The 23,492-nt window shown below is 43.6% G+C and overlaps 1 protein-coding gene across 1 annotated transcript; it reads left to right on the top strand.

Moving 5' to 3' along the window:
- The first annotated feature begins 306 nt into the window (after window positions 1–306).
- Window positions 307–22,832, top strand: LOC147424614 (photosynthetic NDH subunit of subcomplex B 4, chloroplastic-like). Its single transcript, XM_086499722.1, has 5 exons — window positions 307–531; window positions 21,911–22,061; window positions 22,158–22,213; window positions 22,297–22,368; window positions 22,458–22,832. Exons 1-5 carry the CDS (start codon window positions 412–414, stop codon window positions 22,557–22,559), a joined length of 501 nt encoding a protein of 166 aa, XP_086355848.1. The 5' UTR covers window positions 307–411; the 3' UTR covers window positions 22,560–22,832.
- Window positions 22,833–23,492: the final 660 nt, after the last annotated feature.

The following is a 23,492-nucleotide window of genomic DNA, read 5'->3' as shown; positions in this document are numbered from 1 at the left end:
CAGCATAATAGGGTGCCAATGCTTAAGTTGAGAGCAACAGACCTATTTGCGGACGGGTTTGATAAGCCCTCTATTCACACTTGTATCCAACGACCCTTCGATAATGGCTTGGTTAGCCAACCATGTAACTGGGACCTTGAGATCATCTCAAAATTCTCTAAAGTATTCAATCGTCATCTCATCCCAATCGGGGGACTTTTCTTTGCCAAGAGCTTGCAATGCTAATGAACATTCGTCTTGGGAGAATGCCCCTTCCAAGCATCCAAGCACAATACAAACTCAGGCTCTCAATATCTCTCTCTCCAAATTATGGAGGACTAGTTGGGAAAGTGTAACCACAGTTGAGTGCTAGATATCTCTTCTACTCTTTTAAAAAGGAAGGGAAATATCTCCCTTATTATCTTGAGGAGGATGGCAATGGTGGTCTCAACCAGTGTGTGCGCATGTAGCGCGGGTGGCTGGACGGCCCGGCACCGTTACCAGGAGCATCTCAACACACTTTCCTTCTCGTCATCCACTTGGCCTGGAACGGTGCGCGCTCTAACCCTTCAAGCTTGGAGTAATGCATTATTGTAGCATATTGCTCTTCTGTATGCACAAAGCGTCGTGTGCTCTTGCCACCTTGGATGGGCTTCTTCTTTAGTGGGCTGCCTGTTAAACAGCACTAACAAGAGGCTGGGAATTAGCATTATTTAAGGCATCCCGTATGCAAGCATTTCTGTGTGGCGCCAATTTTTGTGGAAGTCTTGTGACGAGGAGCTGATCAACAAGCGTGGAAAGTGTCAAAGTTTCAGAGATGCAAACTACTTCGCTAATGTCATGTGCATGAAACATGATTCCCATCAATTGGATAAGAGTAGCTATAGCATAGCTACAATCAGACATCAGATGGCCCCTGGTGCACTAGGGTTATTGCATGAAAGGTGCCTAAGAAGGGGGAAGGTAGGTTAACTTTCATAAAGACTAAGGGGCTACCATGAATTTCGGAAGTGAGCAGCCTGCCTCCCTTCCTCTGGTCATGCGGTCATTAGTCGCAATGTGTTCAAACTTATAAGGTGGTGCACATTTGCTGCGCTGCAGCTTTTCGTGGGAATGAATTGTTGAGATTAGCAATTACATAGGCTATTATTTTTTGGTCCGTCACAGTTGAACATTTACATGTAAAGGGGACTTAATAGTCCAAGATGAACTTGCTATTTTTCATGTAACAAGATTTCAATACTGGTTCCACTCTGTGAGCTTATGATGGAATTAATATGCTGCCTTAATCTAAAGGCATCGGTAATGCTATATTTCAATGGACGTTTTTTCTTTGGATCATATTACAAATTAGGTGAGTGAGATACATGACGCTGTTCGTTGCATTGATAATGCCTATTATCCTGGAGAGGACGGATCAACTCGTCAGTTCTTCTTTAAGTATTGAAATTTGATATGTACTCTGCTATTACAAGGCCTACATCACATCTTTGACATTGGTGAGATCCTTGCATCTATGTCATCTCATCTGGGCTGATTTAAAGGGCGGTGATAACATCCGTCTTTGCCATGGATATCACACTCATGTCCTTTGTGTATAAGATATTGGCTTGCATGATTGCTACATGGTTGTGCCTCTTCTTGCCAGATCTCATGCATACAACACAGACAGGGTTTGTCCAGAATTGTTGTATTCCGGATAATATTTTCATTTCTATGAGGCAATTGAGTGGGTGAGACGATTTGGCCAGTTGCTGGCTATCGTCACTCTCTATTTTAAAAAGGCACATGATTGAGCTGATTGGGCTTTCTACAGGGCATCTTGCAGTGGATGGGATTTCTGATGCGGTGGATTATTGGGACATCATCTCTTTATAGATCTTGCAATGGATTATGATCGAGCTGATTGGGGATTTCTACAGGGCAACTTGCAGTGGATGGGATTTGTGATGCGATCGATTGTTGGTATATCATCTCTTTGAAGATCTGCCTCTAATGCAATCACTATTGGTGGATACATAGGCTGACACTTCGGCTAATCCTGATTGGTCTGGTAGGGTTGCCCCCTCGCTTCATATCTCTTTCTCTTTTGCCAAGGCGATGTCGTTGTACCTGTGGGGAAGATCCCCACAGCTTTGTAGTCTATACCAGTGATTGAGAGGCTAGAGGGGTCGACCCTTTTGGACGAGGAGTATGTGGATGGGACTTTACTTTTCTTGCGTTATGGTGTGTATACTCTTGACAATTTGTGTTCAATGCTTGATGAGGAGTATGAAGACGACACCTTACTTTTCTCGCATTATGGTGTACATACTCTTGATAGTTAGTGTTCAACCCTCTTAGTTTTCTGTCTAGGTTGCTAGCGGTAGTGCCGTCAATTACTACAAGTCCCGTGGGTTTTCGTATGTGTGGAGGAGGGCCATTGGGGGTTCTTGGATGGCTTCCCTTTGTTAAGTATGGAGCCTGATTTACCCTTGTAATTTTCTGTGGTAAAAGCGCACATTTGTAAGGCCCCCATTATGAGGAGAAGCCATCATCGTGCGTGAAGGAAAATCACTCACCGGAAACCAAAATTTTCACAAACAAGAATCAGGGGCAACTTTAGGGGCCTCGAGACTTTTTTTCCCCCCTCGCAAGAATATTCCTTTTCGTCGGAATATTATGGCCGGACGGTGGCCGGAAAGTGGTCGGAAAACAACCGATCGGTTGGCCGGTGGCCGGCGGCCGAATTCAATGGCCGGTGGCCGAATTCAAAAGCGGACTTGTCTTCTCAAGGGCGGCCGGCCACACATGGGCGGATTGGAGGGTCCGATTTGGATTTATTCGCACAAGGGCGGCTACACATGGCTGCCTCTCATAAGAGAGGGCAATCCTTTTGGCCTATAAAAGGAGGCCATTTCTACACACATTTCATAGTGTGAAGTTGATGCAACAAGGTGAGTGTGAGGTGGTGAGAGTGAAGCAAGGCGGGAGCTCTATTAAAGGTTTAATCCCTTTGTAAACTACTTCTTCTTTTGAAGTGCTAAAGCCATTGAGTGGTTGCTTTCTCGTGGACGTAGCTCACATTGGGTGAACCACATATATCGTGTGTACTCTCTCTCTCTCTCTCTACTATATAATCTCTTGTGTGTGAAATCTATCTCTCTCCATTAAGTAATCTACTCGAAAATCTATTTAGCTACGTCTTATTTCCTAACAACCGGTATCAGAGCAAGGTTTGCTCGTAGCTAAATTATCTCGAGGAAAGGATTTCTTGAATTGAGTGGGAGTTATGGCGGAGGAAGGGAAGCTCAAGATTGAGAAGTTCAACGGCAAAAACTACCAACATTGGAAGATGCAGATTGAAAACTATCTCTACCAAAAGGATCTCTATTTGCCACTAGGCGGTCTTGCAAAGAAGCCCGCAACGATGGCAGATGAAGCATGGATTGTCCTTGATCGAAAGGCCCTGGGAACAATTCGGTTAAGCTTGGCGTCAACGGTGGCCTTCAATGTTTCGGAGATGAAGACCACAGAGAACTTGATGAAGTCACTTGACGACTTCTACGAGAAACCATCGGCATCCAATAAGGTATTTCTTATGAAGCGCTTGTTCAATCTAAAGATGGCAGAGAATGGTTCAATTGCAGAACACCTAAATGACTTTAACACAAACATAAGTCAACTTCGATCGGTGAAAATCAATTTCGATGACGAAGTGCGAGCTCTCCTCATATTATCATCTCTACCGGATAGTTGGGACAGCCTTGTGATGGCTGTAAGTAATTCTATCTCTGGTACAAATACTCTTAAGTTTGATGATGTTGTAGGTGTTCTCCTAAGCGAGGAAATACGAAGGAAAAGCACAGGAGAATCATCAAGTGCTGCATTGTCAGTGGAAACAAGAGGAAGGCCTAAGGAGAGGTTCAAAAGCCAAAAGGGTCGTGATCGCTCAAGACGGAGTAAGTCACGCACAAAGTCAGTTCTTGAATGTTGGAACTGCGGCAAGAAGGGCCACGTCAAGAAGGATTGCTGGTCCAAGAAGAAGAAAGAGACTAAGTTTCAAGACAACAAGCCAACATCGAAGGCCAATGTGGCAGGTAAAGTAGAGCAAGATGCTCTAATTCTCTCATTAGACAATGTGTCTAATTCCTGGATAGTAGATTCCGGGGCTTTATTCCATGCGACACCACACAAGCAACATTTCCAAGACCACCAAAGATAATTTTGGGTATGTATACTTGGGAGATGATGAAGCTTGTGAGATTGTCGGCAAAGGTACAGTTTCTGTCAAAACTGCTAACGGAAATGAATGGAAGCTTAAAGATGTTAGGCATGTTCCTTCTCTTCGCAAAAATTTGATCGCTACAGGACAATTGGACGATGAAGGTCATAATATTGCATTCGGAAACAAACGGTGGAAGATCTCAAAGGGATCTTTGGTGGTTGCCAAGGGAGAAAAGGTCGGTACACTTGTGTACTGTTAGCACGCAACCTTCAGCTTGTGCAGCAACTACAGAAGTTGATAGTGCGGTGTGGCACTATCGACTTGGGTATATGAGTGCCAAAGGAATGCAAATCCTTCAAACAAAGAAGCTTCTACTAGGTTTGAAAGAAGTCGACTTAGAGTTCTGTGAAGATTGTGTTTATGGTAAACAAAAGAGGGTAAAATTTCAAAAATCAGGAAATGAAAGAAAAAATAAAAAACTTGAGTTGGTTCATTCTGATGTTTGGGGTCCTGCAATTACACCATCACTTGGTGGCTCATTGTACTATGTAACATTCATAGACGATGGGACTAGAAAAACATGGGTTTATGTCATGAAGAATAAATCCGATGTATTTTCCATATTTCAAAGGTGGAAAGCCTTTGTGGAGAATGAAACAGGTACCAAGGTTAAATGCCTCAGATCCGACAATGGAGGTGAATATTGCAGCCAAGCTTTTGTGCTAGCAATGGCATTCGGAGGCAAAGGACAACCCCAAGGACACCTCAACAAAATGGGATTTCGGAAAGGATGAACAGGACAATCATGGAGCGAGCACGAAGCATGCGGCTACATGCAGGCCTACCGCTTGAGCTTTGGGCGGAAGCTGTAAGTACGTCTGTGTACTTAATCAATCGTTCACCCTCAACGGCATTGGATGGGGGAGTTCCAGAAGAGGCATGGACAGGTAAACCGGTGAATTATGCATTTCTCAAAGTGTTTGGGTGTGAGGCTTTCATGCACATAGATAGAAGCCTAAGATCAAAGCTAGATGCAAAGTCCAAAAAGTGTTTCTTCATTGGTTATGGAGAAGGTGACTTTGGGTATCGCCTATGGAATCCTGAAGATGGTAAAATCTTAAGGAGTAGGGATGTAATTTTTAACGAACAAGATATGTACAAAGATTACTTGGAAAGAAAACAAACAAAAGAAGCAGGTGATGAGTACATGGAGCTTGAGGACGATGAAGACTCAAGGACTACAAACGGTGACAATGTGCAACAACATCAACCAAATGAGGAGCCTCAACTTATTCCCCGAAGATCTACAAGAGCAAGTAGACTTCCAGAAAGGTTTGTTCCTTCCTTCAACCATCTCTTGTCTCAGATTCTGGAGAGCCGGAATCATACGAAGAAGCTATACAACATGAATCCAAAGAAGAATGGGCGAAGAGCATGCAAGTGGAGATGGACTCACTACATCGCAACCAAACATGGGAGTTGATTGAGTTGCCTAAAGGTAGGCGGGCACTTCAAAACAAATGGGTGTACAAGCTAAAGGAAGAAGAAGGTGGGAAGAAAAGGTACAAGTCTAGGCTTGTGGTAAAAGGGTTTTCTCAAAAGAAAGGTATTGACTTCAATGAAATATTTTCTCTTGTTGTAAAAATGAACTCAATTAGGCTTGTCTTAAGCCTTGTGGTTGCTCATGATTTAAATCTCGAGCAAATGGATGTAAATACGGCATTCCCTCACGGTGACTTAGAGGAGGAAATCTACATGCTTCAACCAAAGGGGTATGAAGTAAAAGGTAAGGAGAAAATGGTTTGTAGATTAAAGAAGAGCTTGTATGGTTTAAAGCAAGCATCAAGACAATGGTACTTGAAGTTTGATCGATGGATGTTGGATCATGGATTCACAAGGTGCAACTCGGATCACTGCGTCTACACGAAGAATTTGGGAGATGGGAAGTTCATCATCCTAATGTTGTATGTTGATGACATGCTGATTGCAAGTGCTAACTTGCAGGACATCAAAGACCTAAAAGAGGAGCTGTCTAAATCTTTCTCAATGAAAGATTTAGGTGCTGCAAAGAGGATACTTGGTATGAAAATATCAAGGGACAGGACGAAGAAGACAATAAAGCTATCTCAAGAAGGTACTAGAAAGGTTTGCAATGCAAAATGCAAAACCAGTTTCTACACCTTTGGCTGGTCATTTTAAACTAACGAAGGATATGTGTCCAAAGACACAAGAGGAGATAGCCTATATGTCTAAAGTTCCATATACTGCAGCGGTAGGTTCTCTAATGTATGCTATGGTCTGGACAAGACCAGACATTGCACATGCAATGGGAGTTGTGAGTAGGTTCATGGACAACCCAGGTAAAGAGCATTGGCAAGCTGTGAAGTGGATACTTAGGTATCTAAAAGAGACAACAACAAATGCTTTGTATTTTGGAGGAACTGATATTTTTCTAGAAGAGTTGATGCAGATATGGCAGGTGACAAAGATACTCGAAGGAGCACTACTGGCTATGTGTTCATGGTTGGAGGCACAGCAGTAAGCTGGGCTTCAAAGCTGCAGAAAGTGGTTTCAGTTTCTACCACGGAAGCAGAGTATGTAGCAATGACGGAGGCAAGCAAAGAAATTCTGTGGCTTCACAGATTCTTAGAAGAGCTTGGATTCAAATAAAACAATTGTGTCTTGTACAGTGATAGCCAAAGCGCTATCCATCTTGCGAAGAACTCAGCCTTTTATTCAAGGACAAAGCACATTGAGGTGAGATATCACTTCATACGCACTCTTTTGGAAGAGGGACAACTAAAGCTAGGAAAGGTGCATATAAGTGAAAATCCTGCAGACATGTTTACAAAGGTGGTCAACAAGGAGAAGTTGAGCTTTTGCTCATCTTCAATCGGCATTCAAGGATAAGAAGCCAGAATGGAAAGCAGTCACAGGTTTGGTTTGGAGATCAGTCTCTAAGTGGGAGATTGTTAAGTATGGAGCCTGATTTACTCTTGTAATTTTTTGTGGTAAAAGCGCACATTTGTAAGGTCCCCATTATGAGGAGAAGCCATTGTGCGTGAAGGAAAATCACTCACCGGAAACCAAAATTTTCACGAACAAGAATCGGGGGCAACTTTAGGGGCCTCGACAACCGGTCGGTTGGTCGGTGGCCGGTAGTCAATGGCTGGTGGCCGGTGGTCGGAAGTCAATGGCCAGTGGCCGGTGGCCGAATTCAAAAGCGGACTTGTCTTCTCAAGGGCGGCTACACATGGGCGGATTGGAGGGTCCGATTTTGACTTATTCGCACAAGGGCGGCTACACATGGCTGCCTCTCATAAGAGAGTGCAGCCCTTTTGGCCTATAAAAAGAGGCCATTTCTACACACATTTCATAGTGTGAAGTTGATGCAACAAGGTGAGTGTGAGGTGGTGAGAGTGAAGCAAGGCGGGAGCTCTATTAAGGGTTTAATCCCTTTGTAAACTACTTCTTCTTTTGAAGTGCTAAAGCCATTGAGTGGCTGCTTTTTCGTGGACGTAGCCCACATTGGGTGAACCACGTATATCGTGTGTACTCTCTCTCTCTCTCTCTACGCTATAATCTCTTGTGTGTGAAATCTATCTCTCTCCATCAAGTAATCTACTCAAAAATCTATTTAGCTACGTCTTATTTCCTAACACCCTTGGCTAGCTTTTGGTTAGAGTTTGGGATTTTAGATGAGCATTGACATTACTGAACAACAATAGTTTAAGCCAGTTTTGCAATCCATTTGGAGAAAGCTTTGCCATTGGTCTCAATGCATTTATCTCTAAGATACAAAGCTTTGGTTATGAACTAGGTCTTTATTGTGACAACTTGTAATACTACCTCTTGTTGGGGACATTGCACTCGTGAGTTTTTAACACACTTACATTGACTTTCGGGGGGGGGGGGGGGGGGGGGGAGGCGGGGCTCGGAGGGTTCTCGAGAGACTCAGGTACATTGGCTTGGTGCATTGTCGTTATCCCAAGGGTGGAGGGAGGATTGGGCTATCATTGATTAGGAGATGATTTGTGTAGAGGCGTGCATTGCTTTCCAAGCTCATTGTCGGCTGTCTTTTCCCAAGCAGTGAGCCTAGGAAGTGATTGTTATATCAGCAGTGTGCCCCCCACTTGGTTCTTTGGATGTGGGTGATGGAGATGGAATGTCAGATACATATTCGTCTCCATGTATGAGATCCTTGGTATATGTCCAGAGAGAGATGGAGTTGTAAAATTTGACAAGATCGACAAGGTGGAGCGCAAGCCTTGATTTGGAATTCTTATGTAACGGATCAGGATGGTCATTTGCTCTTACAGAGGACTCATATTGACTGGCCAGATGGGATATTACCTGCTTGCTGTATGCGTCATTGCCGGAGGCCACTTTGATAGATGCTGAGTTTATTGGCTGGGAATTTGGGGTGCGTAAGGGATTGCTACAAGTATGGCTAAGATTGAGGCAACTATTCCCGATGCTTGTTATGTAGCAATTTGTGGGCAAAGGGACATGTCTGTTCGTGATGGTTGATGGGGATTCTATGCCACACCTACTCGCCCTATTTTGCTTGGTGTGGTTCCAGGCTTTTCTACCCTTGAGAATGGTGGTTACTATAGGTTGAGCCTATGATTATGGGACGAGCAAATCTCTCTTGGACTGCCTCATGGTTTGGAGTCTGGATCTCCTAGATTTGCATGTGATGGAGTCTCGGAGCTTTCTATCTTGGAGCTCCGGGGCGTCTCCTAGCTCCAACCGTCTCATCCTGTTGTAGGGTGACCCCTCTCTATTTGTGTGTGACGGATGGCAGTAGGGTTGTGGTTCTCTAGAACAAGTTTGTAAGCCGTGATTGTTTGCCATTCTTGGTGTGTAATAAACTTGGACACTCCAAGTCAAGAATCAACCGCGACAGCACCAAATAACCACTTCAAAACAATTCACAGATCACAATAGATTTGCACTGGCCCGGCGGAGTTCCGTGCCTAGAGATATTGGCCCCAAAGACTGGCGCCCCTTTCGGTATTTCTTTTTATATCAATCAATCATCAAAGTACAAGAGAGCGGTTAGGGTTTCACTCTCAGACTCTGCGTCCAGATGCTCTGAGAAGTGAGGCCCTCACCACTAATTTAAAGGTTACAAGGGATGCCCAAAAGCAGAGCCCCAAAAGCTTCAAATCAAAAGCAATTGCTCTTTCTCTCTCACAGAGAGTCAAAACATGAAAGCAAAAGCATTCTCTCTCTCTTTCTCATTTAAGTAGAGAAAAAGCGAAATTTGCGTCGCTCATCATTTTCCAATATATATATATATATATATATATATATATATTTTATAATAATCCGCCTCCGCGATTTCTGGAAATTAGGGTTTCTAGCAAAAATTAGGGTTTGCAGGAATTTTAGGGTTTCTGGCAGAAATTAGGGTTTCTGCTGTCCGCCACGTCATCACTTTGTGACATACCCCCCTCTTGAAAGCATTGTAATCGACCGCGATTACACCTGCAAAACCGACAAAAGCCATAAACCGTCTTAGCAGACACTGGCTGTTAGTACCTACGTACTAGGAACACACATCTAGCACATGTACAAAATCGACAGTCACATCACACGACATCACAAGACGTCACCAGACATCACAGGACATCACATGACATTCAACATTCATTCGGATCTTAGACCATGATTTATCGGCAATGTAGCTAGCAATCACATCTAGGTCCAATCAGGACCTCAACGATGTCCGATTGACTAACCCCTATTGCAACCATGTCTATTCGAGATCAATCAGACCAAAATGCTGCAGTCATTTCGGCTATCAGTTCCTGCACTCACAAGAAGTCAAGAACAAATGAGTATCATAATCAGGAATTCCATTTCATAAAGTCATCCAATAGAATACTGTCAGCTCTTAGTATCCCTGAAGCTCAAAGAGACATCAGTGACTTTAGTATCAAAATCGAGGCATCTGTTGACAAAGGAGCGGAGTAACTCCCCTCTTGTGCATCCCACTGCACCAGATCTTCGGCCAAGCTGAGTTTCTGGGTTCCGTTTGGAGTAGACTATGCTAAACCAAAACATCGAGGTAAAGTTTCACAATCCGAGGAGTATCTGCTAGGTCCTCCTTCTCCATCCACTTCGCATCAAATGCAGGAAAGTTCTTGAACTTAACCAAGAACCGCCTTCAGACTTTACCTTTCTTCGTATCATTATGTGCCAAAATCTGTTCAGGAACAAGGATCTCCTCGTTTTCTTCCACTTTGGGTTGCTCATCAGGCTCCCCATCATCAGGCACATCACCCTTAACAGGTTTCAAGAGACTCACATGCAATGCATTGTGAATCCTCCAAGTATCTGGCAGTTTCAATCGGAAGGAGACATCATTTATCTTGTCAGTAATCTGGAAAGGTCCGTAGTATCACATACTAAGCTTTGGAAAAAGCCTCTCCTTTCCCTTCATCTTTCTTAGGCGTGCCTTCTCAAAAGTAAGAGCACCCAATCATCCTCCTTCAGTTTCCAGTCGCGACGATGGCGATCCGCTGCCTTTTTCTGTCGTTCTTGAGACTTCTGCAAAGTCTCGCGAACCTTGGCAAAAGCCGTATCCAAGTCTCACGAATATTCATCCGCTTCCAATATCTAATCTTTCGTGCTCAGGAAGGATGGAACCTTCGCAGCACTTTCAACAATCTCACATGGCGTCTTCCCCGTCGAAGAGTGTATCGTGTTATTGTAGGCAAATTCCACCAAAGGTAAGTTCTTTTCCCATTGAGTCTTCTGATGCGAGATACAAGACTTCAATAAATCTAAAATCACTGAATTGGCAATCTCAGATTGCCCGTCAGTCTGCAAGTGGAACGATGACGAGAACTGCAACCGCGTGCCAATGTTCTCCCAAATTGCCTTCCAAAACAAACTCATAAATCTGGGGTCTCTGTCGGAGACAATCGTCTCAGGCGTGCCATGTAATCGGAAAATCATTGTGATCATTCTGTATTCTCGGGAGATTAAAAAAAATGAAATCCATTTCAATATTTTCCCAGGGGCGGGTGGGTATGGGTAAAGGCTGTAACAATCCCTGTGCCTTATGCCTGTCAAACTTGACCTTCTGGCATACCAAGCAACTGCGCACAAACTCTTCCACATCCTTCTTCAGTCTCCGCCAAAAGAAATCTCTCTCTACCCCTTTCATGGTGGCAGCAATGCCGTGGTGACCCGTAAAAGGTGGATAGTGGCAATCAATCATAACCTTTTCCCTCAACGGCTGTGTAACGCACAACATAGTCTTTTTCATCAAGTAGCCTTCCCGAAGGGAGTATCCAGCTACTGTCTCCCCATCCCGTATCCGTGTGAAAATATCTGCAAAATCTGTATCTGCGGCACACTGATCGACCATATCCTCGAAGCTCCTATGATGTATCGCGGAAATAGCCAGAACCAACGGTTTTCGAGACAAAGCATTTGCCACCACATTCTTCTGTCCCTGTACATGGACAATCTGGAAGTGGAACTGTGACAAGATGTTCACCCACCGCATCTGCTTTTCCCAAAACTGCTTCTGTGACAAGAAGTAGCGCAAACTCTGATGGTCTGTAAAGACAGTAAAATCTGCTCCGAGTAGGTAGTGCCGCCACTGAGTAAGAGCGTGGATAACCGCCAAAAGCTCTTTCCCATAGATCTGTGTTGTCATCTCCGGCCTAGAGAACAAACGGCTCTCGTAAGCTATGACATGGCCTTCTTGCATCAAGACCGTACCCAGACTACGACCACAAGCATCACAAAATACTTCAAATGACTTCTGCAAGTCCGACAAAGTCAAAATATGGTCCTGTAGTCAATTTCTCTTTCAATGTCTGAAAGGCAGTCACCTCTGTGGGTCCCCACGAAAAAGGTACTCCTTTCTGTGTCAAGGTATGCAAAGGGGAAGCAACCTCTGCAAACTTTCGTATGAACCGCCTGTAGTACGAACACAGTCCCAAGAAGCTTCTAACTTCATGGACATTCCTCAAATCGGGCCAATCACGGATAGTCTCTATCTTGGCCGGGTCCATTTGCACTCCTGCTGTGCTGCTAACACAATGTGTCCCAAAAAGTGTATCTCTGGTAGGAAAAATTCACTTTTCTTAGCATTAATCACTAATGTGTGATCTCGTAATGCCTGAAAGACTTGAAGCAGATGATCTCTGTGTTCTGCCTCATTCTTGGAGAAAACAATGATGTCGTCAAAGAAAGTGCCAACAAATAGCCTGTACTCTCGAAAAATCCTGTCCATCATCCGGTTAAATGTCGCACGAGCATTGGTTAAGCCAAAAGGCATCACCAAAAACTCAAATAACCCAAAAGTCGTCCGAAAAGCTGTCTTGTAGACATCTCCTGGCGCTATCCTGATCTGATGATATCCACTCTTCAAGTCAATCCTGCTAAAGCACGAGGATCCCTGTAACCTGTCGAGTATATCATCGATCCTAGGAATCGGAAATCTGTTCTTGATGGTGATTTCGTTGAGAGTGCTATAATCGATGCACATTCTCCAAGATCCGTCTTTCTTCAAAACCAACAACACTGGAGAGCAATACGGTGAAGTATTAGGCTGGACAAGACCCTTTTCCAAGAGGTCTTTCACTGAGTTCATAATCTTTTCATTCTGTACTCGGCTCACACGATAAGGTGGCCGATTCGGTGGCGTGCTTCCAGATATCAGATCAATGGTATGATCTTCAGGCCCTCTCAAAAGCAATCGGCATGAGCGTGGAGAAAAAAATCTTGGCGTTCTTCAGGTCAAAACATATTCAACCTTTATCCATCGTTCAGTTCTCCCAAAAGAATGAGTAAGAAAACTGAAGTTCATCAAGTACAATCTCTAAGCCCTTCATTTATCAAAGTCGCTTTCTCGGCCCGGTAGTCAACCACGGCGTAGTTTATGTGGTACCAAGGGATCCCGAGTAGAACGTCACTCGCGTGCCCTGAACACCCCTGTCATTGCAAACGAAGTTTGCCAATGCTCGGTGTAATGGCAACATCCCATCCGGGTGCCAGTCGAACTACCTCCGCCTGTGGCGTCAGTCTGTCGGGCGTAGTTCCAAATCGAGCCGCCAATTCCAAGTGAAAAGAAGTTGGCCTTGGCTCCTTCAAAAGAGCTTCCTGATCCTTCACTTTGCCCCCCAAAAAAAAGCGGCAAAGTTTGTACTTTCATTCATTTGATTCGGTGCAAGTCCCACGCCATGTGGTACCAGTTCTACTTTTCTATCTGCCTTTTTTGCCACATTCCTCAGCTGCTCTCAAACTCTTAGGCCTGTCGTCGTCTTTATCATTCTGTTCTTTCTGTGCCTTTTTATAGGGCACTTCGCGGAGATATGTCCATGTTCCCCGCATCCAAAGCACTTCCCCTCTCTGATGAAGCGAGCTCTCTCCTCAGGAGTAAGCTTGGGTCGTGCATCCCTTTTTTTTCTCTGGGTTGCTCTTTTTCATTCTACTTTCATTCCCAGAAGTCTGTTCGGCTCGTTGTGTCATGGCCTCATCTGTGGGGTAGGTCAGACTGCCAGAGTGAATGGCAAAGCCCCGCTTCGCATGACTCATCAACTCCTGAACAGAAGCTGACTTCTGTTCCAAGCAGTGATTTCGGATCTCTGTAGGTAGGCCCAAGGTAAACCGCTCAATCTGTTCTCAGAACGAGATCTTCTTGAATGAAGAGGCGGGTAGAAAAGAGCTCCATAATCTTTCACAATAAGAATTCACTGTATCGCTCTTGGTCATCCGGAGATGGTTCCAAGCAGCTCGTATATCTCGCTCAAACTCTTGAGTCAACCAAGAAGAAATAAAAAGCCTTTTGAATTTCAGCCATGTAACTGGCACAGTCTTGCTTAATAGAAGCGTGGACCACCAAGTACGAGCATTCCCCTTAAAGTAAGAGGCAGCTCTCCGAATCTTGGAGTGCTCTGAATAGCGTCCTCCCGCGAAAGCGATGTCAAACTGCTGTATAAAAGACAAAGCCTTCAAAGCATCTGAGTATCCTGAAAAGTATCAAACTCGATTGAGTGGCCACCTTCCTTAAGCTCTCGGACTTTCTTGCTTTTATCTTCGAGAAAGTCATACTGGTTGGCTTTGTAAAAATTCTTCTTGTTCGCATAAAACTTTCCGTCATCGGAATCTGAGCTGTCTGTAGACGAGTCCTCAGTAGAACTGTCAGTCTCTGGGCGAGATTTAGCCTTCTTTGCCTTTCTCTTGCCCTTTCCAAAGCGTTGCTTCTTTCTTCGCTTTTTACCTTTTCTGTCTTCTTCGCTCGAATCCGAGGAGCTAGAAGAACTGTCAGAAGAAGAAGAAGAAGAAGAAGAACTGGGTAGGTCTTCAAACTTGACGCGCTTCTTCAATTTCTTTGCCTCGTCAAATGTCGACCGACGACCCAAATATCCCGGGAAGTCAGTGCCTTTCTTCTGCTTTTTGCCGTGCTTTTTGGCTTTCTTTTGCGTGTCAAAAAGCTGAGCAATCCGTGCATCAACCACGTTCTCCAGTTCCTTCTCCGTATATTTCTTGGAGGCAGAAGGTTTCTTGAGAGCGGGTTTCGGGAGTGGTGTTGTGGTTCTCTGCCACTCCATCTGTACCTCTTTCAAAGAGGTCTGGTTCATATATTTTGCCATCTTCGGGTCCTTGGCAAAATTGAGCATCATCTTTGTTGCATCGCTGATCAACTGGCGACGCTCTATCTCTCGCCGCTCCGCCTAAGTAGGCCAAGGCGGGCCATACTCTCTGCCTGAATCTTCGTTGTGATCCCAGCCCGCATCTCCAGATGCAGAGGGAGTCGACTGATCATTGCCTGAAGCCATAGGTGCCGCGGAAAAAAATTCGGGGATCGGATTTCCCGTAGAAGAGAAATCGGCTGTGCTCTGATACCACTGTAACAAACTTGGACACTCCAAGTCAAGAATCAACCGCGATAGCACCAAATAACCACTTCAAAACAATTCACAGATCACAATAGATTTGCACTGGCGCCCCTTTCGGTATTTCTTTTTATATTAATCAATCATCAAAGTACAAGAGAGCGGTTAGGGTTTCACTCTCAGACTTTGCGTCCAGATGCTCTGAGAAGTGAGGCCCTCACCACTAATTTAAAGGTTACAAGGGATGCCCAAAAGCAAAGCCTCAAAAGCTTCAAATCAAAAGCAATTGCTCTTTCTCTCTCACAGAGAGTCAAAACATGAAAGCAAAAGCATTCTCTCTCTCTTTCTCATTTAAGTAGAGAAAAAGCGAAATTTGCGTCGCTTATCATTTTCCAAATATATATATATATATATATATATTTAATAATCCGCCTCCGCGATTTCCGGAAATTAGGGTTTCTAGCAAAAATTAGGGTTTGCAGGAATTTTAGGGTTTTTGGCAGAAATTAGGGTTTTTGCTGTCCGCCACATCATCACTTTGTGACATGGTGCCGCTACAGGTGCCAACAGTGTCTCTCCATGTCTTTGTATCTTCACTAGAAAACTGCCAAACTTTTGTTGATCTAGAGACTCCACGATCGGTCGTAGGGTGGGTTGTTCTGAAAAAAGAGCCTCGTATCTGTCTTGTTGATACTCTCATATGCTCTACATTTGCTAACAAATTGCTTTGTCCTCTCTCTCTCTCTCTCTCTGTGTAAAGCTAGTAGAACCTCTTTGCTCGAGGGGTATGAGCAGCTCTTCTTGTCTCTATCTCTAGCGAGTGTGATGATACTTGAAGCTGACCAATCGCCACTTGTGAGCTATGTGGCATGTATGCATCCATGTACTGCGGCCTTTGAATGAACCCCTCGTCTAGCATGGTCAAGAAGTTCTCATTGTAATACATCTTCAAGGGAAGAGGTTGTCTAGGGGTGATCAATGTCCCTCAGATGTTGAGCTGCCACATATCCTGTTTGAGTACTGTGTTCCTCTCACTGTGTGAGAGCTCGATGAAGGATGAGTCCATGTCATACTAGAAGGATGGTTATCTATCCGTGTCTTGTCCTTGTGCTCCAAACCATTCTCTTACCTGCGAGTACCAAGACTTCTGCTTGCGTGACTTTGAAATCTGTCTGGAGGCCTCAAAGGCTTTGTGTGTCTCTCTGGTCCTCTAAATGAGGCAAACTGTATGGAAAAGAGTCTCAACTAGCATGGATGGAGTAGCTAGCTTTGCTCTAACGATGTCGTGCGGTAGTGAGGGCGGCTTGCTATGGAACAAGGGTGATATTGTTAAAGTTATAGCATGTCAAATGTATAGCCTAATGTGATCCCAATATTTATTTTGGCTTTAGGTATTTATTTGTCAAAGTTCTTTTGGTGAGGGGGGTGTACTTAAGGCCCCTGGCTAATATAATATATATAAGCAACACTTAGCCCCCCTTGTATAATAACTAATTCAGTTGGTTGGTTCAGCAGAGTCTCGCTCTCTTCTTTTTTTTTTTTTTTTTTGAGAAAAAATTCCTTCTATTAGTTAATGAAAATTGCCCATAGGGCTACAACCACCTCTGCAAGAGAGGGCTACAACAAACATGATGGGGAGACTCTCCCAATGAAAAAACAACATATATACAATGAGGCTAAATCAAGAGATGGGAGGAGGGAAGAGCCACATAGGTGGACGGTAGTGCCATCTGAGCACACCCTAGACCATGGTGAAAAAAGGCCAAGGATGCCAGAGTCGAAGGAAAGCCTCCCTGCATGCGGTAAATTGAACCATCCTTCGGAATCTCAGAACGCTGCATCTTACCCATAATATAGCCTTCACAAACATGTTTGATAGGTGCTTCAAGAGGTGGCAAAGAAGCAACCATATCAGATTTCTGCAAACGCAGCAAACTGACAAAATTCAGATGCCGAAAACGTGCATGCCAAAGTTTTGCATCTTAAATAGCCTTAGAATCCACAACTGCATTTGCAAAATTCTGCCCACACTTGTCATATAAAGTGAGCTTATACAGCCCACGACATAAAATGCCGGATGCAACAATTTCATCACCGAAACTGAGATCATGTATTGTACATCTGCTCATCCATAAATTTGACTACGAGACCAAGTCTAGCAAGTGCAGGTAAAGACAAAAGATTCTTCTTGATCCCAGGTACATACAATGCATCAACAAGTGTGAAAGAACTGCTATTTGGAGCAATAATCAAAATCTTTCCAGCTCCCTTGACCGGATAAGAGGCATTGTTGGACAAGTGACTGAATTTCCATGAGGGACTTCCTCGAGAGAGGTAAACAAGTCACGATGAGAGGTAATGTGCTTTGTAGCACCACTATCAAAGTACCACACTTGAGCATCTGCATCAACTGACAAACATGCATCATGGACACAAGGATCATAAGTGCTCTCTGCACTAAAAGCCCATTCTGCATCAACATCAGCATCATAGTCTCCTTTCACAGAAGACTCAACAATGGCTGCATTTGTAGTGGAACCGGCATTAGTAGTGGAACCAACCTCTTTCTTCTTAGTCTCTTTGGCCTTCAACTTAGGACATTGCTTGATCAAGTGATCATTAGCTTTACAATAATAACAATACATCTTCTTTTTACCCTTATCACCAGAATTCCCAGACAAATTGTTGCCAAATAAGTTACTCATTGATATCCTTGACACCAGCAAGGAACGTGTCCATGTCATCTTCCTCATGCATAATCTTCGACTCCAGCTCTTTACGCAACAATGCAAGTTTTGCCTCATTGCGACTTGCATAAAGACCAGCCAGAATATCCCAAGCTTGTTTTGCAGATTTCCTGAACGAATGTGGGGGGTAATAGTACGCTTCACAGACAACGCAATCAATGCATGAGCTTGCACATTGTTTATATCTCAACGAGCTTGCTCAGCCGTAGGCAAAACAACTCTAACAGCAGCAATCCTTGTAGCAAGACTTGCAACATCCTCAACATCGCCTGTATCCTTAGAACCAGGACGTACATCAATGCTCTACACAATGTTCCAAACGCCCTTTGACACAAGGACATGTTGCATCATGGAAGCTCACATAGGGTAATTGTCCCTATCCAACCTATCCTCAGCAGCAAACACCTTGAAATTTTGAACACATCTGTGTTGTTGTCAGCCATGGCGTATGCTTCACTTGATGTGAAAATTGCCCGAAAAAGGGAGTGGGAACAACACGTGCTATATAGCACAAACCGTAGAAGACTGTAAGGGATCTGTTATGCAGAAAACGGTACTGACAGAATTTTTGCACAAAATGACGAAATAGCCTGCGCAATATTGCCTGTAGTGGAAACAGAGGCCGAAACGAGCCCGAAACAAAGCAGACCAAGCTCTACGAGGTTACCCAAAATATTTGTTGACCTGTGAATGCTCGCCAAAGCTCACAGAAATCGGAGAAAGTGAGCAGGCGTGTGCTTCAACTGCTGTCGACTAAGCTCGGGAGGACGCAACCTGCTCTAATACCAATTGTTGGATTAGGGTTGCAGGAAAAACACACAGCTTGGAGAAGGCTCAAGGCACACAACAAAGAGTTTATTATTCAGTGTGCAATGGAAAGATAAGATAGTCCTAGAGTGATGGGCGTATATACAATGCACGGGGGAAAAAACCTCCTAGCGGCGGTCCTAAGTGTGTGCACACACATCACTACCACATGTATATGGTAACATTGGATGAGGTCCTTCTCCTTTGTAGTATGTAGTATTTCTTGGTCCTGGAAAGCATAGGTCTCACATTGATGGCTGCATTTCCATGCGTCGAAGTCTCTCATGAGGAAAAAATTCTTGAGTGTGAGTACTCCATAATCCCCTCCGTTAAACATGTGTACGGTGTTTCTCCTCCCCTACATTCCTCTTTGCTTGTGGTAGCAAATTTGGAGCTTGTGGGTGCAAAGTAAGATAGGCTGTGTAACTAATCTGCTCCTGTGTAATCTCTAAACGGATCCAAAAATGGGCCTCTGGATTTCGGGCTACAATTTGTATCCTACTCTGCCACTCCTATCTAAAGAGAACTGCCACTCCTTTGGAACATCGGGAAGTGTTCCAACGTGTACACTTCCGGTGGGTGGACTCCCATTGGAATTTGCGGATCCTCTGTAGGCCCCCTCTTTGGGCTCTTGTGTGTCTTTGTGAACAAGACCATGTCTCGACTGCTCATCACCTCCTCTAGTCGCTCTAGGTGTGTCCATAGATCACCATTGCAGTTCCAAACTGCAATGTGAATCTCCTCATGATGTGTCCCATAGGTCGCAAGTACCTTTGCAACGACCTTCCCATCAATGATGACCCAGCCATTGCGGTGTGATGCCTTATGGCACCGACAAAATCATTTGCAGCTGTCCTATCCTCCAGATTCCCATGCCACCATCGGTTGCAAGCCCTCACCATGGGAGCAGTTCCTGATTCAAGAATGAAGAAATTGCAATAGGATGTCCTACAGATTGAAGCAGACATACCCACCAAAGAGCAGAAGATCACTACATTGGAGGCCAAATTGCAAGCAATAGAGCTACAACAGCAACAATAGGAAATTCCACTTTCGACTCCCGAGCACTATTACAGCCAGCCATGAAGATGAACAGGGAACCTCTACACAGAGGAAAGCTGTTCTTTATGAACTCCAGGATAGGGAGGGAGTGAATGTCGTTCGAAGATATTTGAAAATTGGTGGTCTGTGAGAGGATTGGGAGAAAGGGGACATGGTTTTAGAGTCAGACCATGAAGAATACCTCACTGAGACAAGTCCCCTTCATTAATCTCGGGGATCCCGTGCACATCGAGGTCAAGGGCACATGCAAATATCAAATATCTAGACATGAGGGAGAAGATAGCAGTAACGAAGCAGACAAGGTCTCTAAAAGGAACATTAGTGTGGATCTTACACCATGACAGCAAAAGAATGGAGCCACCGAGCAAGCCAAAGTCAGAGATGCAAGGAAAAATGGCTAATGGGTGGTATTCAGAGGAGGCAACACATTCTCAAAGAATTTAAAAATTCACCAGAAAATGTATCATTAACGTTGTCTTTTCCCCCCATATTTATAAATATGGTCATTTTGTTATATCACCTCTCTTCTCCCAGACGCTTTTCTTTCTCAATGCCTTCCAGGGCATGATACCTGGAACAGATGGTAACCATCAGATGTACTTGATTTGTCCTCTAGGTCGAGTCTGATCACTTCGGCCTCAACAGACGTCACCATCTCCTCTTTGGATAGATCTTTAACATCTCTTGGGATAGTTTCCTCGGACGTTAAAATTCTCTTCTTCTTCTATATTTACTCTCTCTTTCTCTCTCTCTACATATATATATATATATATATATATATATATATATATATATATATATATATATATACATATATATGTATATATATATATATATATATATATATATATACATATATATGTATATATATATATATATATATATATATATATATATATATATATATATATATATATATATATATATATATACATATATATGTATATATATATATATATATATATATATATACATATATATCAAAGACTGCCCTGCACACTGCTACGGCAGACAGAGACGACCCGGCAGCAGTTGACCAGTCTATCCAACACCCATAGAGCTGTAGTGTTCGTGGAGCCAGTCACACATGCCTGGTGGCCAGCGATGTAGCCTGCAGATCGTGCAGCTGTTTACTCCAATCACAAAGCAGTGTACTACAATGTCCATGATTCAGCAGTCCACATCAGCTGGCACCATACTTGTCAACCGCGCAGTGTGACTGCAGAAGTTTGCAGCACTTATATTCATTGCTCACAGCCCTCGGACGTGTGTGGCAGAGGCATTACTCTCTTGCTTGTTGCTATTTTGGTTTGCTTTTAAGCACAAGAAGGGTCTTGGACTTCTGAGCCCTAAGCACAATGGTTTTTAGTATTAGGTATGCTTTTGGAGGCCAAGGTCTATCTTAAAGACCTCAAACTTTCGTAATCATTCAAGGGTGCAAGTTGCAGAGTTATCTACATATGTGTAATATGAGTGCAAGGAGAACTTTGCATACTATACCAACTTTGTACATCGCATCCAATATATTGAAGAAAGGGCGCTGGCAGAGGCATTCTGGGCACCTATCTCTTGTGCAGAGCATCCCATTTCTAATTCTCGGATTCTTATGGGCTGATGATCCAAGGGTTTCAGATTGTGTAGCGCACATTGTTCAATTCTTCCCATGTCCAGTTCCGGGTGATAATGGACTGCAAGAACTCCATGCAACTTCAATGAACAACATTGAATGAATCTTGAATGGAAAAAAAGCTGGGCATGTGAGATTATCTTAATCTAGACATTTCCATGACCCTCTTGGGATCCGATCTTAAAAGATTCATGCTTGAGTTTCTGCATATATGAGTCGGGGTAAGATCGCCCTTACATGAAGTATCGGCTAGATGACTCAACAATATTATGTTGTGGCCTCTTCAAGTACATTTAAATTGAAGTTAGTTAAAGCTAAGATCCAATTCCTCTTCAATTGGATTGTTTTCTGGATTCCGAAATTAATGAGGTTAAGCTCTAGATTAGGCTCCCACAATCAGCTAAAAGAGTTCATGCCAAGGAAAATGACTCAAGCTTGAAATTCTCTCCGCATATGAGCGTTTACCAAATAGTTCACACGGTTTGTGTAATTGACCGGTCAACCGTTTGTGAATAAAATCATAATATTCAGTGCACTACAGGTCCCGGGAGCTGCATGATTATTTTATGGAATTGTTGGTACTAACTAAAGATTGTTGGTTCTATTTTGTGAGCAGTCTCTTAAAGATAATGGATCCAAAAGAAGTAATTGCTCAATCCCCGTGGCAGCAATGCCACTACTGTCACTTGCAGCAGAATTTACTCAGCAGAAGGTTGAGACTATTTATAATGACTGGATGATAGACGAAATGACTCTGAAAAACATATGTAAGCACTTCATTGGTCTCTTCAACAAATAATCCTGTACTCATGCTGGACATGGCAAGAACAAACTGAATGCCACAAGGGCTTATTGTCTTGCAGATCTATGCTTCAGCCTGTTTTTTGTGTGGGGCTGCTGTGTATTTGGGTCCATGAAGGTGAAGCATATTGAGAGCTTTGTTCTACCAGATTGTTTTAGGTATGCTCCTTTGCCAACTTGGTGATGTTGTGTTCCATCCAGGACCCATTTTACGACAGTGATCTCTATAGAGGTGAGGGAGGCGATGGAAGTGGTCATTGGCTCTATCAAAAAGTAAGTAGGGTTGCAGTGTAGTGTGATAGTCTAAAGGTGTCGTCATTGCTTACCACTAATGAGAACGTTGTGCAATCGTTTTTGATCAGGAGGAGGATGAAGAGGTGAAGGCCAGGGAGGAGCTTGCACGTGAAATCGAAGAGCGCGTGGGAGAGCTGCGAGAATCAAAGGAAGCCAAGGAGCTGGTCTGAGCTGTGAAAACCCAAAGAGTGTTCGTGTAATGTAAATGCTACCTTTCCATCACGTGGTGTTGTGGTCTGACTTATGCTCTGTACTCATAGCTTAGGTTACAAGTTACAACTGCTTTCCCTTTCCCTATTATGTATCTTAGTTCTCTCTCTCTCTCTCTCTCTCTCTCTCTCTCTCAGACATTTGTAAAGATAGCAAAGTCCTTAAGTCGTCCTATTAACAAATTGGAGATGGAGATGCGAGTCATCAACGCAATATAATGTCCTTGTTGGCCATATCTTGCAATCTATGCACTCCAAAATAGCACATCCCCTGATAGAAAGAGCTAGTTGTGGGTTTTTAAGGAACGTTGTATGTGACAGTCGTGTCAATCTGTGGACGCTTGTGTGCAATGGGTCATCGGAATTCGATAACATTTCTCTTTGCTTCCCTTGAGAACATCTCTATCCTCCCAATCGTGCCTTTATTTACAAGTCATTTAAGTCCTTTGATTAATGTTAATATGCTCATAATAGGATTTTGAGAGCTCCAATCAAGTCGCTATGCTCGTGCTAGAATGAGGAGAGGGGACAGCTAAACGGCTTCTACTCGTCTTGCATGTCATCGAAGTCAGAGCCACATCTTATATGCATAGCAACCAAAGCTTTTCTTTTTGTGAAGAAGGTTTGAACTGATTAAAAAAAGTAAAAAGAAAATCTCCTCCAAGGTAATAAGGTCCTGTGAACTATTAATAGGAGGAACTTGTTTTCAACACTTTAATTAGCCAAAGAACTAGAGGTGAAATCATGAAGCACCCACACTGTTTTAGGGGAATACAATTCGGATAGATGGGAGAGCCAACAAATAGAGCTTTGAATTGCTTTGATGTCCACCTCATCACCATCCACGATATTGGAAGAAAAGAATTTTGTTTCTTTGGACAAAGCAATCTCTGC

The sequence above is a fragment of the Adiantum capillus-veneris genome, chromosome 25 (assembly GCF_014529385.1).
Source record: "Adiantum capillus-veneris isolate H3 chromosome 25, ASM1452938v2, whole genome shotgun sequence".
NCBI lineage: Eukaryota > Viridiplantae > Streptophyta > Polypodiopsida > Polypodiales > Pteridaceae > Adiantum > Adiantum capillus-veneris.
This window is presented reverse-complemented; position numbering and strand designations above follow the sequence as displayed.